Consider the following 15,942-nt stretch of genomic DNA (forward strand, 5'->3'; position numbering starts at 1 on the left):
TTACTAGCACCGGTTAATACTTCAAAAGTGTTTTGATTTTGAGCCGTCCAATACATTGAACATTCACTATAGCACCAAATGCGTTATGAGCAGCACACATTCGTTGTACTGGTTCCGAAACAGTACAAAATACGCTCTGAAAAGACACATTATTGATGTGGTTACGCACAGTCCAACTTTTGCGTGCATACTCGAATATTTTAACAATAAGCTGACAATTTGGGTTTGCTCAGGCAAAAGTCTGAAACAATTCGAACTATCCTGAGAAGTCCAAAATGGCCTACTGCGCAAGTCGGATAATTCGATGCAACGCGAAAAAAAAAATCGGAATGAGCATGATAAGGCATTGCAAGTCATGAGACCTCTTAGAACAATAGAAACGAAATTGAAACATGCTCCCGATCACCCTTCAGTTCAAGAATCCTAAAATTGGCCTCTCCAAAGCCTCGGTAGCAAGCAGCACAAACGAAATCATCAACAAGCAGAAAAAAACACAAAACTCCCTTGCTCGACCAATCGTTTCTGTCGCTCAAATCGATCAATAAAAGTGTGTGCGTTCACGCAGTCATAGTAATATTTCGACCTTTTTCAAAACCCTGATCATCTTTATTCGGATAACTTACACTTGCGAAAACCGTATAAATCCATTGTTCCAGAATACCACGCGAGCGGAAAATTTTCACGTCCGACTCCGACCGTGGCGATCTTTTGTGCAAATTAAGCATAACTACTCTTATCTATATAATAAAAATAAGTTCGAGTCCGCAAATCACGATTCAACTCAAGAACGAATCAGCGGATCGGTATGAAAATTTATATGTAAATGTTTCCGGAGACGAGAAAGGTTATTATGCTAGTTTGATACCCCTCTCTTCTCTAAAAAGGCCTTCCTTATAAAAAATACACAAAATTCTACATATCTCAAGAACTAATCAAGCAAATGGAACCAAATTTGATATATTTGTATGCTAGTTCGACACCCCTCCCTGCTCTGTAAAGAAGATGCCCCATACAAATGAAACACAAATTTCTCCATACTTTGAGAACCAATCAAGCAAATGGAACCAAATTTGACATGTGGAGGTTTTCAGGAGCAACAAATATTTATATGGTAGTTCGAAACTAATCTCTCCTCTGGAAAGAAGATGGCATCCACACAGATGAAACACATAGTTCAACTATTTTTCAGGAAAACAGCTTAAATAGAACAAAATGATGCAAAAAGCAAGGAAAGCCTTGGTACTACATTCCGATACGAAACTCGACATTCTGTTTATCATACACAGACTTCGCAGCCAACTGTTAGGTGTACAGGACAATTGCGGGGCTAGCGCTACGATCCTACTGACACTAACAGTCTCTCCCGAGCCGGGACGCGAACATACGACGACTGGCTTGTTAGGTCAGCATCGTACCTTGAGACCAACTGGGAGGGCTGGGAACAAAATGATGCACAAAACATTCTAAAATTCTAAAATGGCGACTTCCGGTTTCTGGGAAACAGACCAAAATGACCGAATATTACCTGAAATAGTCCAGAAACTAGCTCCGCTTGAAATGCAAGATGGCGACTTCTGCTCTCTGGAAAATAGCCCAAAATTGTCGAATACCACCCAATATGGGTATTTGCAAAATTTGAATGATTTTTAAAGGCCACAAATCAACTCCCAGAATTTTATCTTTCTAAGCGAAATTCATGGAAATATGTATATGCTTACCTACTTCATCGATTTCATGCAATGAATTGGCTCAGGTCAAAAAATTACGCTATTATTTAAGACATGTCAGTTATTCCACTGACATGATTTTCACTGAGAATTGGTACGAGTGACACTCAATATCAGTTGGAAGAGAGTTTAAATGAAATTGCTGTTGTATCATTTTGCAGTGTCGAAATTTTGCAACACTGGTTGGAATATGACCTTGTACGATAAAGTACAATACAATGTGGGGTGCTTCCAAGTTTAGTAATTTTTTTACACAGCTATTTTCATTCAAATCCTCCTGTCACAGTGTGACGATTCTAACGTCAAACTATGTTTCTCTTTTTCAGGACGCAGACTGCATCGAACGGTTGAACGAATCCGGCGAGCTGCGAAAAATGCTCAAACCTTACAAAGTATCTACTCAAATAGACTGGTTAAGCCCTCCCGCGTCCATCCCTGCTCATTCTGCTTTCTTTTTTTTTCATTTTTTTCCTACTCCTAGTGCCTCGAGTCATCCTTCACGTGCAAAACCTGCGGCGGCTACCGGCTCCTGCCCTGTCCGTCTTGTGGCGGCTCGAAAAAGTCCATCCATCGTAACCACTTCACGGCAGAGTTTATCGCGCTCAAGTGCATGAACTGCGACGAAGTGGGCCTGGTCAAGTGCCACAGCTGCTGAGACCCGTCGTCGTCCTAGAATAGTGCAAAGCAGGGGTAATGCGGCGCGAATGTCCAACTAAAATTAGGCAGATTGAGCTCGAATTGAAAAACTGAAAAACCAATTTGTTTCTTTTATTTTAGGTGTCGATTGACGAGGTCCCAGTCCGCGTGGGTGTGAACCAAATGGCGAAGAACTTCGGCAGCGTCATGCTGGAGGGGCTGACATGTGCTAACATTTTGCAATATTAGTTTGATAAGCCGTTTGCAGAAGTAGAGTTGTGATAAACACTGTTCGTTCGATAGTTGGTAGGCGCTCGCGCACACACTTTCATACTCTATTTGCTCAAGCAGTATCCGAATATTGCCGTAAACTGATACTGTAAAAAACAACTGCTGGTTCTATATTGAGTATTATCCGTATCCGTAGTTCTATATGTATCCGTACTTTAAGCAAGAATCTACCACTTTTCAATGATGCGAATTATTTATAACTAATCGTCGTTATAGCATTCCTTGCTAGGAATTCAGCTTTTTGCGTGATTTTTTGGTGGTTGTTGTGGTTGGTCAGTAACATAAGAAATAAACTTTATTAAGTAACCTAAAACTTGACATTACAATTGAAGACATCACATTTTGGTGTATTTGAACTTGAGATAGTAACAACGTAAGATTGTATCAACTAAAAACAAAAATAGAAACAACAGCTTCAACTAACCTTCCACGTCTGCCAAAAGTCACGTAAACGGCCTGAATTTTGAACCTATGCTTGTTTGTATAATTAATTTTTCTGCGTTTAGTTGACTGCGTAGGGCGTGCAATGCGTAAAGTAACACAAATAAAAATAGAAGCAATTATTCGGTAAGGCAGCTGATTTTAGGCATTTTTGTTATTACGTAATGGCAAAACTAGTAGATAAATGTACATAATAGAAAGATACGACGTGCTGAATACGTTCTATTTTCACAATCAACTGGCTGAACCGAAGGCAAAAGTGTAGAGATAAAACGACGGTTGAGTATTCAAGTGTAATTTTTAATTGGCACACAGTTTCAGAAAATAAATAAACACAAAAATTGATTGCAACATTACATTAAGAAACAAACTAACTATGGAGTACCCGCTTGGACGAATAGATCAATCGTTATCGAAATATATTTTTGTGCAAAATTCGATTCTTTTTTCGATATGTTGTAGAACAGAAAGAAAGCATAAACAAACAATATCGCACGCAAGCCTGGGGGCGGGCTTATGCGGTCTCGATCAACTAGATTAGTTGAGAGAATTCGTTATCGATATTGTTTTTTTGGCATGTGTAGGATAAGTACAACGATACACCGTGCCCCAGTGCTGTGTCGAGAAAATTTCCAGCTCGAAAAGATCCTCGACCTGATCGGGAATCGAACCCGATGTCACAACCGTGTGGGAGAGCTAGCCGACCGACATCGCTAACCACAGAACCACGGGGACCACAAAAGAGAGAAAGAAAGCATAGCAGCAGTTTATTTAGCAGTTTTAGTGATGTCGAATCGAATCTACTGAACTTCTGTATTACGACCTTAAATAGAAGATACTTTCTGCTTTGAATTTACCTCGAGTTTTAAAAAACGTTTCTAAGTTTTAATCAGAGCCGGAATTATGAGTGTGGGTGCCCGGGGCCCAGTATGTATATATTTAGAACCTCTATACAGCTTTGAAAACTTAGCAAAAAAATTTCAGATATTTTTAAAACATCTTTCTATAAAGTTTCTACTCTGAAAACTTATCAATTACATGTTCAACACTAAATTCCTTCATTATGTATAGGTATACCGTATTCGCGACTACATAATGTCAAATTTAACAGCTTTTCATTCTTCAAAGCCATACGGAACATATTTTTAATTGGTTTCGTTTTTGCAAAAGACGGTTTCTCCCGTTGCGCTCGAAACCAATAGATTGAATTGAATACGCAATGCAATTTTAGTGTTTAGAATACATTTTGTATATTGTTTTTCGAAATCACATTGTACCAATGTAATTCATAGGATATATTCTCTAGACTCGGAAACTGTTTAGTAAGTGAGTTCTCTTGTTAGGGAGCAGACTTTTGAATTTTTTTATTTCATAAGAAAAGTTTTTTTTTTCTTCACGCTTATAATTTTTTGCCGGGTCTCGGTAATTTATTGCCGAGAACGGAAAAATGACAGCTGTCACATTTTTTCGTAAATCTCGGTTCAACTTAACTGAAATCTCGGATTTCGGATATTTTGTGCCGAAATTTTAGTTTAATGATCCGAGATTTACGAAAAAATGTGACAGCTGTCATTTTTTCTCAACCAAGCACTCAGTGGTGCCGTACTCGGTAATAAATTACCGAGACCCGACAATAAATTTTAAGTGTGTTGATTTGTATCGGTGACAGTGTGTTTTTTTCATTTTAAACATTAGACATCCAACAATATATAAATCAATTCAGAAATTTTCACTTAAAAGTCGGTTTGATGTTAGACAGCTCAGTTCCCAGAGCTTACTGGTGTTTTGCGCCTAGGTATAGGCAAATAAACAGACATGAATGAGAAATTCACCACTTTAGTCTCCTCAACAAAGAAAAATAAACAGGTAAGTTTTCCATACCGGTTGAGAGGACCGAAAAGTAGAGTTGGGGTGAAAGATTTGATATATTACAATAATAAAGGGGGGAAGAGCATATAACAAGGGGTGAAACTTTTTGGTCAATGAAGCGTGAAATTCAATGCACAATTTTGTTTCTAACTTGCCTCCTTTCGATTTATGGTTTAATTTTTTTCAATTAATCTCAATACATGAAAGAACCAGTTATTTTTTGGAGAAACAACAATTGCATCATCACAATCGAAATGAGATGTAAAAAACTATAAAAAGTATTTAAACAGCGGAAATGTTCGGTTTATTACTATTACGTCATCTTTATGTATGGATATCTCCTAAAAGAGTTAGGAACGAAAGGATTCAGAGTTCAGGGTTAGGCATTTCTACCAATTCAGGATCTTCTTGTACTTCGTCTAGACACGGCGTCCAGTATCATTTTGTACTGGTAAAACCGGAATCTTGGCCCGCTTCTTTCGGGTTGTGGATGTCCTTTTTAATTCATGCAGCACATGAATGTTTTTGGCCAGTAGTTTGGTTGTCTGCTGGTTAGGGTTCTGATGGCAGCTGAGGAAATGGATTCCATACTTCCTGGCCGCTTGACGAAAGGACAGTTTATTCTATGTAAGATCTTTGCAGCGTGCGTCAGATGGAGTTTTTGTTTATTTTTGTATCTCTTTGTTAATAAATCCTGACCAAGATAAATGCTGAGAATATACAAAACATGTTTAGACATCATTTGACAAAAAAAATGATTTTATTTCTCAAAACTGCTTGTTTTTGTGTAAAAGTATTCGTTATAGCGATGTTTCTATTCACCCCATGATTTTGCAAACCGGTAGTTTACCATGAAACCTAAGCGAAAGCATGATAAGTACCTTGCGGCAATCGTCAAACTCACTATGAAAACTTAAAATGCTTTACTACTGACCCAGTACAGCACACGAACAAGCTCAAAGTGGAACAAAATAACTTCCATAGGTGAAGTTTTTTAGCCCTCGTAAACGCTCTGAACATGAGCCTCCATTTTGTAATTTCTTAACAAACTGACAGTAGTAGTAGCTTCTAACCGATAAATGGGTTTAGTAGACTTGTTTACTACTGAACTATCCGAGAAAATTCTGTAACAAAGTTTCTTAATGTTATCAAAGACTTGTATCAACATTTTCAAAGTTCAGAAGTTTCGTTTCTATTCGCCCCACTGTTTCTATTCACCCCGTATTACGGTATTCTAGCATTTTAGGTTCCGCAAACTGAAAATCGTCATCTCGGGCTTCAAAATGGCATTGGACATCATTTTGACATGGGACTACGTCTTTGTTTTCTATACTGGGATGCATTCTGTAAAAAAGGACATGAAACTGGCAAATGTTGCGTCAGATTTCAAACGACAATAACAGCATAACCACATGATGAATAACAATAACCAATGTGTTTTGTTGGATAGATAAAATATTGGACAATTTTTAAATACGCTAGTTATCATTGTTATTTCATTGCTCAGCGCTGAGAATTGATAAAAATATTCAAGGACAAATCTAGGCGTACATGAACCAATCACATGCGAGCATTCTTAGCACAGACAACATGAATAAACACCAACCATTCCCTCTGATAGTCTCCTTTGTCAATATCAAAAGAAAAATCAGCAGAGTCTCCCCGTCCCAATAGGTCAATTTATGTTGGCTTTCATGAACTTAGACTAATTTGATGTCTTGAAGGAAAAGGTTTTCCGAAAAGTTTAAAACAACCCTTTTTTTCGAACAATTTCTAAATCTGCTGTTAGAACGTAATAAAATCTGATGTCTTGAAAGAAAACATGCCGGTGAAGGCAACAGTACTGTACAGTATATGTGTAGCAGAGAGCCGCAGGTCTCTCGTCGTCTATGATTGCAGCGGTATTCTTTTATTAGTACCAGAGTTGCGATTAATTCAAGCAACATGTTGAATATGACGAGAAAGAAAACATCATCGCAATCGTTTTTTTTTTTGCATGAATAGCCTGTAACCATCACAGTAAGCGTGGAGATCCGACAAGTGAATCAATATATTGTCTCTTTTGTTGTCATTTTCGGGTTTTCATTCACGCTCCTTCAATTTTACCCTAAACTGAGTAACATCTACTCTGTTTTCTATTTCTATGCTAAACGTCAAAAACTGAGTAACACCGATTGCTTAAACTGAGTAATATTTACCCAGTTTTTCTCGAAAGCCGTATTTACTCATTTTTACGTAATATGAGTGAATGTCAAAATTTTTTAAGTTGAAAAAGAAGTAGTTGTTCTAAAGCTAATATTCGACGTTTTGTCAGTCGTTTTTAAAGTGTTACTCATAACTGGAAATTGGTTAGAGCCCGAAAGAATGCAACAAATTGCAGTGGCTGTGGATGCGGAATCGTCCCGTAAACTAAGGGGTGAGAAAATTGTTGAAAGTTGTAATAACTTTGATTAAAAAAATATGCAATCGGAAAGATTTCGCTGCCATCTTCCTCCTTGTGGAAAGTTGATTCCCGGTTACATAAAAGAGCTGAAATTGCACTTCCAAGATGAACACAATTTTGACACTAGTGACGACAATAGTTTACCCTTCAAGTGCTCCGAGTGTTGAATTTTATATAAACGATTCAAACATTTGAAACACCATATAATAAAGTCACATGAACCACTAAATTATGACGCGATCGAGAACTCATCAAATGTTCATTTAGTGGTAGAATCTACTGTATCAAAATCGCCTAACTCAGAAGCAGTAAAAATGGAACCGAACTTTTCGAGCATCACAAACGAAAACTTTTTTAAAACTACTGTTTCTATCAAGCAACTGGCCCATATAATCAACGAGTTTGTAATCAAAATGCGGTGTGATGTTGCTGTACCAGAGTCCAAAACGCAGCAGTTAATCGAAACTACATGTTCCTTGTTAGAAAACTACGAGCTATGGGAATAATTAAAACGTTTCTCAAAGTGATAGGCATAAGCTTTGATGACAATCATGTTATAGAGGCAATCAATAATTTATCGACGAAAAATGTTTTTTGCAATGTTCAAACACCCGAAGACAGTCTGGCTTATTTGTCTAGAGTGGCTCGATGTGCTATACCGACCCCGAAAGAAGACATTCTAGGAAGCACCAAGGTAACGAATGTTACAGTTATTTCCTCGAAAGCTAATCGTCAACCCGCACGGATATGCCAAAAGACCAAGATAAGGAAGCATGTTGCTCATTATATATCGAAACAGAGTGATATTTAACTCAGTTTAGAGTTAAATTAAATGAGCGTGTTGTCAATCGTCGTGAATATACAGAGTTCACTCGGAAACATCACTGCAATGCAACTCGAAGTGATATTTTGGAAATCAAAAATCGTTTCAGTAGCGTTGCCCTTAGGAATTTTTAAGGTTGATCTGCTTTGCTGTATTGGGTTACCTACGCAAGTGTTTGTTTTGCCATTGGTAAGGTCATTGAGATGGGATTAATTTGGATAATCGATTTCAAATCAACCAAACATGACTGAGAGAGGAAGCAGGATATAGCATCGTCCTTCATTTTACGGGACGGTGCAAAGGCGACATGCAATATAGAACGAAGCAGTAATTGTGTGTACACTCAAAGTAAATTTGAGGTAGGAAATTTCATTCGGCATTTCCGATCGCGGCTAGCATCAATGACTTGTTGAAAGACTTCGTTCCTCCAGTAAAGAAGCCACGGATGATTGCCAAAAGGCCAGTAGCGATTGATCAGCAGCTTTTGATAAGTTGTGCAGTGAAATTGATAACACTACAAAAACGTCCATTATCGTGCTTTGAATGGAAGGTTTCAAAGAGCTCCTAGAGCCCCTTCTAGCCGCCGTGGGGTATAGTTTGAATCGTGAAAACGTTAAAACACACTTAGCATGAATGTCGCAGCGCATAAAAGAAAATTTTGAAAGTTGAAATGAAGGATAACCTTATTTCCCTAAAGATCGATTCAGCGGCGTGTTATAATCGTCATGTATTGGGACCTAATGCTCAATACGCGCTTAACGAAAAAGTAGTTATTCGCACTCTAGGTACAGTCAACCGCAAAATTGAGTGTACACGCAAGATTAACTCATCACTCTCCAGTTTTTTGCATTAAAACTAAAAATAATAAAAACTTTTTACCAGCCATTTTGAGAATAGTTCTTTTTATTGTGATATGATGTACAAAATGAATTAAAATATGTAATAAAATCTTTTTATATTCGAAAAATTAGGGAAAAAGCATGTATTCCAAGGTAGCAAAATGAGTGTACAGTATTTTATTTTTTCTCTTCACAAATGAAAAACAACAACATTCAGTCAAATAAGTACATTTAGTACTTAGTATGACCTCCTTTGGCCTCCAAAACTACTTGCAAACGTCGTGGCTTTGATTCCACTAGGTTTTTGGTCACTGTTGATGGTATATTTTCCCAGGTCTCTAGTATCGCCTTTTTAAGCTCCGCTTTGTTTTTTGTATTGACATTTTTCAACCGATTTTTGATTTCCCACCACAAATGCTCAATAAGATTTAGATCTGGTGATTGAGGAGGTGTTTTCAGTTGATTGCGGACATTATAGAGCAACCACTCACGTACAACGTGAGCGGTGTGCTTTGGATTGTTGTCCTGCTGGAAGAAGTAATCGCGTGGAAGATTCAATTTCTGCACGGAAGGTCCCAGGTTGCGTTTGAGAATGTTTAAATAACCCATCTTATCCATTATTGTATCAATAAACTCCATAGTGCCAGTTCCAGAAGCCGCCATTGAACCCCACAGCATAACACTACCGCCACCATGCTTCACGGTTGGAATCAAATTTTGAATCTCCAGCTCTGCATTTGGTTTTCTCCATACCATTTGCCTCCCATCGGATCCAAAAAGATTTATTTTGGTCTCGTCTGTGAAAATAACTTTGTTCCAGAACTCTGGCGGCTTGTTCAAATGCTCCTTTGCGAAGTCCAGTCGTTTCTTCATATTAACTTTTGAAATGAACGGCTTTTCGCGGGCAACTCGACCGTGTAAGTTATTTCTGTGAGCCACCCGCCGAAGAGTATCTGCGCTGACAGGTCGTACAATGCTGTCTCCAACCTCGGTAGCCAATTTCGGAATACTTGTTCTAGGATTTCTTCTCAGTGTTCGCACTATAACCCGTTCGTCAGCTGGAGTCAGAATGCGTTTCCGTCCTCTGCCACTGAGGTTTTTCAATGTCCCTTCGTTCTTCTATTTGTTGACAATTTTCTGCACTGTAGAATGTGGCCTTCCGACGGCAGCAGCTATTTGCCGCAATGATTTTCCACGGCAGCAATGGTCTCGTATCAATATCTGTTTCCTTTCTTTTACTTTCCATTTTATTAAAAGTAGATTCAACGAGCAACTAAAAACGAACGTAAACACGGGATATCGGCTGATGACTTTTCAGAACCGACACTGACAAAAAACTTTCAACAAAATCGTTGCCATTTTACTTAAATCATGAAAATGTTGGAGGTTATAAAAGTGTGCACTCAATTTTGCGATGTTCAAATCCATACTTTTTTCAAATATTTCAATCTACAAAATAAACAGAATTTTGTTAACAAACTTTCGTTGGGCTGATGGTTGGTCAAAGGTATGATATATCTATCTACACCAGAAATGAATTTACTTAAAAAAGTTAATAGCCCAAAAGAAGGTAAAATGGTAGGTTGTGATGAGTGTATACTCATTTTTGCGGTTGACTGTAAGTATTGGTATAAATAAATAAATAAATCTGTATACATATATAAATTTCGTACATTTTTTTACAAAAAACTGCTCAGCAGCAGATGGTGATAAAAAAAAGTTAATCTCATGAATATGATTAATATTAATATACATACCCAACAATAATTGTACATTTTTGCAACGGTTAAAAATTTTTTTTTATTTTATATCAGTTTCGATATCCACTAAATATTCGTGACTGGATAATATCGAAAGAAAAAACTCCTAAGTATACAAATTTATAAAAGAGTAAGAGCCGGCGAGTGCTTGTGAATGTTTAGTCCATTGACTAATGTTTATTCAAAATCTTTTTTAAAATTTGAACATTGTAAGACGATATTTTTTCATTTATAACTTGACAAAAAATATACGTATATTAGCTGTCCTCGTAATACAGTGAATGTAATTGTTAGCCAAAGACAAAAACTTGGCGAGCAAGAAAACAAAAATAAATCTTTTTGAACTTTAACTTCGTTGTAAAAAAAAACCTTTAATTACAGTGTTTAGTTCCACGTCACCATTTCATACAACCCTAGGGATGTACCTCGTAGTATTTTATTATCGAGGTGTCGTATCGTTTCGGGAAATATTAATATTGGGGAGTATTTTAATACTTCTATCAGCTTTTTACAGATTTCCAGAAACCGGTAGACGCCATATAAGATTTCAAAATGGCGTAAGACATCAATCAATTGGTGTCGAAGATCGAACCCTATGAGCGACATTTCGATTCCGAAAAAAATTGTAGAAAAAAATAATAAATTTTCACACATTTCCAGAAACTGGAAGTCGCCGTCTTGAATTTAAAAATGGCGTCGAACATGGATTTACCATGTTCAAGTAGTTTTATGGCACTAGAAATACCGCTATCGGGGGGTTTATGAACTTTTTCCACACAGGGTTTCCCAGAAACCAAAAGTCACCATCTTGGATTTAGAAATAGCGAAGAATATCAATGCCTGATCTTTAGACATGGACAAGGGATTCAGGCCCCAAGATGGCTACATCGAATTCATTCAAAAAATGTTTGTAATGCACTAAAAGTCTTGACTTTTTTATCAGTTAGGACCGCTTCCTTGTTGAGCTCTTCTCTATTATACATATTTCAACGGCTATCTCTCATAAATAACACATGTGCCAAGTTTGGTAGAAAACGGTTTAGGCATCCAATAGTTATACTGGAACATACATACATGAAATAACGTAACTTTACATACATACAAAACTTAACTTTTATATAATTAGATTCACCCCTACGTTCATGAAAGGTTAAGCGTATTGTGTACATACACTGATGCTGTTATCAGCATGTTTTCTTTCGAGACATCAGTTTTTATTAAGTTCTAACATCAGGTTAACAACTTGTTAAAAAAGAGGGTTGTTTCTAACTTTCCGGAAAACCTTTACCTTTGAGACATGAAATTATTCTGAGTTTAAAGAAGCAAAGAATAATTGGTGTTTCGGAACGGAGAGACGCTGTCAATTTATTTTTGATACTGATATGGAGAAGATCACAGTATATGGTTGGTGTTTGCTCATGATGTCTGTGCGAGGCATGCTCGCATGTGACTAGGTCATTGTTCGCGAGAATTTGTTCTAGAAGCTTTTCATCAATTTTTACCGCTGAGCAACGATATAATAATAATAACTAGCGTATTACATAATCGCACAATATTTTATCTATCCAACAAAATTTTGGCTATTGTTATTCATCATCCGCTGATATTACCGTTTGAAATTTAACCGAACATTTGTCAGTTTCGTTTTAATTCGACAGAGTGTATAGAAACAAATATGTAGTCCTACGTCAAAGTTACAAGTAGGTTCATTTCAAAACGGAACTTCATTACGTTGACCGATTTAAACAAAATAAGTGTCAAATGAAAGATTTAAGCTTTTTATTAATTTGAATGTGGTTTTAAACCAGCACAAAGAAAGATGATCTTGGCACAGCGAATCTTGTCCTAGAGATCAAGATTATAGCTTTTAAACCATTCCTGTGAATTTTGGTGCCTTCAGCAAAGATAACTTTTTCAGAGACTTAAATGAGTTTCCCCGTAGGTAAACGTAGCAGTGACGAACCTGGCGAGCAATTACTTTGCAGCCTTTTGGCACACTTTTTGTCAAACTAGGAGCACCAAAATTCACAGGAACGGTTCCTACAGCTATAATATTTTTAGGGCAGTTTTTTGAACTTCGAGGCAACTTTTTCCGCATTTGTCTATCAGTGTCTTTTCATTATTCGTCATTTGCAAGGGAATGTCTCTAGTGGTAAACACATGCGACATTCAATGTATTTCGTGAGAGCACTATTGATATGAAAATTTGTGAAAATAGCTGCAAAGACCAATAAAAACTATAAGGCTGCGAAAAAAATAACAATTCTCGCGTAATTTTTCAAAAGGACCTAAGTAACATTGAGAGACTCTCTTTGTTTACTTTCTCTTTGATTAATAACTAATTTATTTTGACATATTTCATGATACTCTTTTCATAGTAAGCTGGGCAACATAACAATCTATCAATCTGTTGCAAAAAACAGTTGAAATCTTTTGTAATGACGCTGTGAGTGAGAGAGGAGAAAATCGCTTTTGAAAAATTACGCGAGAATCATAGAAAAATTAGTTCAACTTCGAAAGCTTACATTGTGTGCATTGCGCCTAGATGCAAGCAAATCCTACCAATTCAATTGGTAGGTTAACACTGATGCTTGCCTATTTTCAGTGGTGGGCAGCATTCCGCTAATTCGCTAATCGCTAAGACGCTAAAATTCAGTTAGCGGTTTAGCGATTTCGCTAATTTTTGAGCTGGATAGCGAAACTGTTAGCGTCGCTAAAATTTTGGCCTTCGAAACGCTAATCGCTAATTCGCTAAATTTTGTAGAGGAGCGACAATAGAAATATTTAGAAAAACTGTTATTATTACGCAAAATTATTATTATTACGCACTACAAAATAAGCTTCTACGGTCGTTTAAATGGCTCAATCAAGTATGTAAACACATCAATATGACGTATTGGTCGTACCCCGAATTTCACCGTCATTGAAGTTTTGATTTTAAGCTATAATTAGTGTTAAAATCTCATGTTAACTTTAACTGATTCGGTAGGTGCGAAATGGTCACCTTTAGGTGGGGTGAAATGAGCACACCTTGTCACATAAACTTACCTGAAATTCATCTCAGTAGACTTGTGAGTTTGTCTGTTTTCATAGTCAGTGTTTGTTTACAGTGATGGAGGTAACATATCTTAGAAAATCTTTGAGACTGAATCGGTCAAAAAAAGGGACTGCAGGCAGAATTGGCCACCATAAGGCGCGACGGGACATTCACGAAACAAGCCGCCAAGTATCATGGCATCTCGCGACGAACGTTAGCCCATTAGTTGTACTTTTACACAGTTTCAAGATATTTTCTATAAGAGTGCTCATTATACCCCGTGGGTGCTCATTATGCCCCAGTGGGGTGCTAATTGTGCCCCACACATCGACTGATTGCTAGTTTTTGATGCATGATTCTAATTTGTGTTTTTCACCATTATACGATAAACTTTTCAATTTGTGAATAATGTACCTTTAATTATAGATAGTTAATTCAAGTTTTGCACTGAAGACAGCTCAAAATTTTTGTCGTTTTACCTGCTTAAATCAGCAACCAAGTTAGGGTGCTCATTATGCCACTATTCCCCCTACGTAAATTGCTTCGAAAGATGAACATGCTTTACTGCCAAAGTTACTTTTGTCAGTCTTTTTACCCTAGAATGGAGTTCCAGTTATCGTACAAGCCACAGGAGCATTTTGAAGAACAAGCTCAAGGTCTAGATTGAATTTTAGGCAAACCAAGAACTTTTGTAAATTGAAATTATGACAACTTTGGTTCTACTTTTTCGATTCAGATAATAATTGAATTTTTATGAAAACATTGCTAAGAGTATGTTTTTTTAATGCAAGCTAAATAATTTTTGTTATTCTTGTTTTTACAAAATCAAGTATGAATACCGTTTCGTGAACCTCTCATTGCAAATAGCTTTGAAAAGTAATTGTTTTCGTTTGTTTTGCCAAAAAAGATCAAAGTGGTCCAAATCTTACAAAACACGAGCAATAAATATAGCGATATGACCATTTACATATTAAAAAGTTAGCGATTAGCGAAAGTTCCGCTAATGTGGGTTTAGCGTTTAGCGTTTTGCGTTTTTGGAGCTAAATTTTTCGGTTAGCGGTGCCCACCACTGCATATTTTTTGATTGCATCTTATAGCATTCTCAGTTTTCTAATGCTTGTCTGAGATTGAAAATCAGTAGTTGCGAACAGGGTCGACGTCGTATTTTTCTGATGTAATCCAATACGGCGGCCGAATTTCTGATCACTCCATATAAAAGCAAAATCATTCCTTTTTGCAGAAATGTGCTGGTTGAAGTAGGTTCCATTACGAATTTCAGAGATATAGCTCGAATAAAACCTTAAGAATTGCTAAAATATCAACTTTTCCAGAAACTTTTTCACCCCCTGGTGAACGGGGGGTCAACAAATTCGATCAAACAGAAAAGGAGTTATCAGTTTTTTGCCTTTCTCCTAGAAAGGTATAGCAATCACTGAAAAAACCAAAGGTATAAAAGTGCTTCAAAGGGTCGAATCTCGTATATCAATCGACTTAGTTCGACGAGCTGAGAATTTTCTGTATGTGTGTGTGTGTGTATGAATGTATCGGTCTCCCAATCTCACTCGATTTTCTCAGAGATGGCTGGACCGATTTTCATGAAACTAATTGCAAATGAAAGGTCTAGTTGCCCCAAAGGAACATGTAGTTCGAAGGGTATGAAAAGAAACGTGTTTTTCACTTTGACTTTTTAAATTTTTTCTTAGTTTGACCTTCTGAGCCACACTTGTGTTGATCAGTGTAATCGGACTTTTATTTTAACCATTGTGTGTTAAATTGTAAAAATATTGAAAATCTATTCTCTCACAGATTATACGACTTATTAAAAGAAAACAGGTGTCAAACGAACAGGTTGTTCCTCAAACTTACAAAGAAACAAACCCCAAAGGCTGTTTAAAACTAGCTGCTTTGACCAAAGTTCGAAATTAGGAGTCATTATGATAGAAAAACTATTTATTTAGTACAAATATTACGTCAAATTTCAAATACTATGGTCCAATTATTCCTTCAAATTCAACATCAGTATTCTAAAATCCAAAGATACCTTTATTGGATTATATTTGGCAATTGAAGGATGAT

The 15,942-nt window shown here is 36.9% G+C and overlaps 1 protein-coding gene across 5 annotated transcripts in view; it reads left to right on the forward strand.

Moving 5' to 3' along the window:
- The window catches only part of LOC129717863 (uncharacterized), a 123,257-nt gene extending 119,727 nt beyond the window's left edge, over positions 1-3,530 (forward strand). For 4 of the 5 annotated variants that reach the window (XR_008726766.1, XR_008726767.1, XR_008726765.1 and 1 more), the window contains exons 4-5: positions 2,054-2,417; positions 2,505-3,530. Coding sequence is in view for 1 of the 5 variants with exons in the window: in XM_055668094.1 (XP_055524069.1) it covers positions 2,054-2,119; positions 2,209-2,382 (240 nt within the window). In the remaining 4 variants the exon portion in view is untranslated. The remainder of the gene's footprint in view (positions 1-2,053; positions 2,418-2,504) is intronic. The other variant, XM_055668094.1, reaches the window with a different exon arrangement.
- Positions 3,531-15,942: the final 12,412 nt, after the last annotated feature.

This window comes from Wyeomyia smithii, chromosome 1, assembly GCF_029784165.1.
Source record: "Wyeomyia smithii strain HCP4-BCI-WySm-NY-G18 chromosome 1, ASM2978416v1, whole genome shotgun sequence".
NCBI lineage: Eukaryota > Metazoa > Arthropoda > Insecta > Diptera > Culicidae > Wyeomyia > Wyeomyia smithii.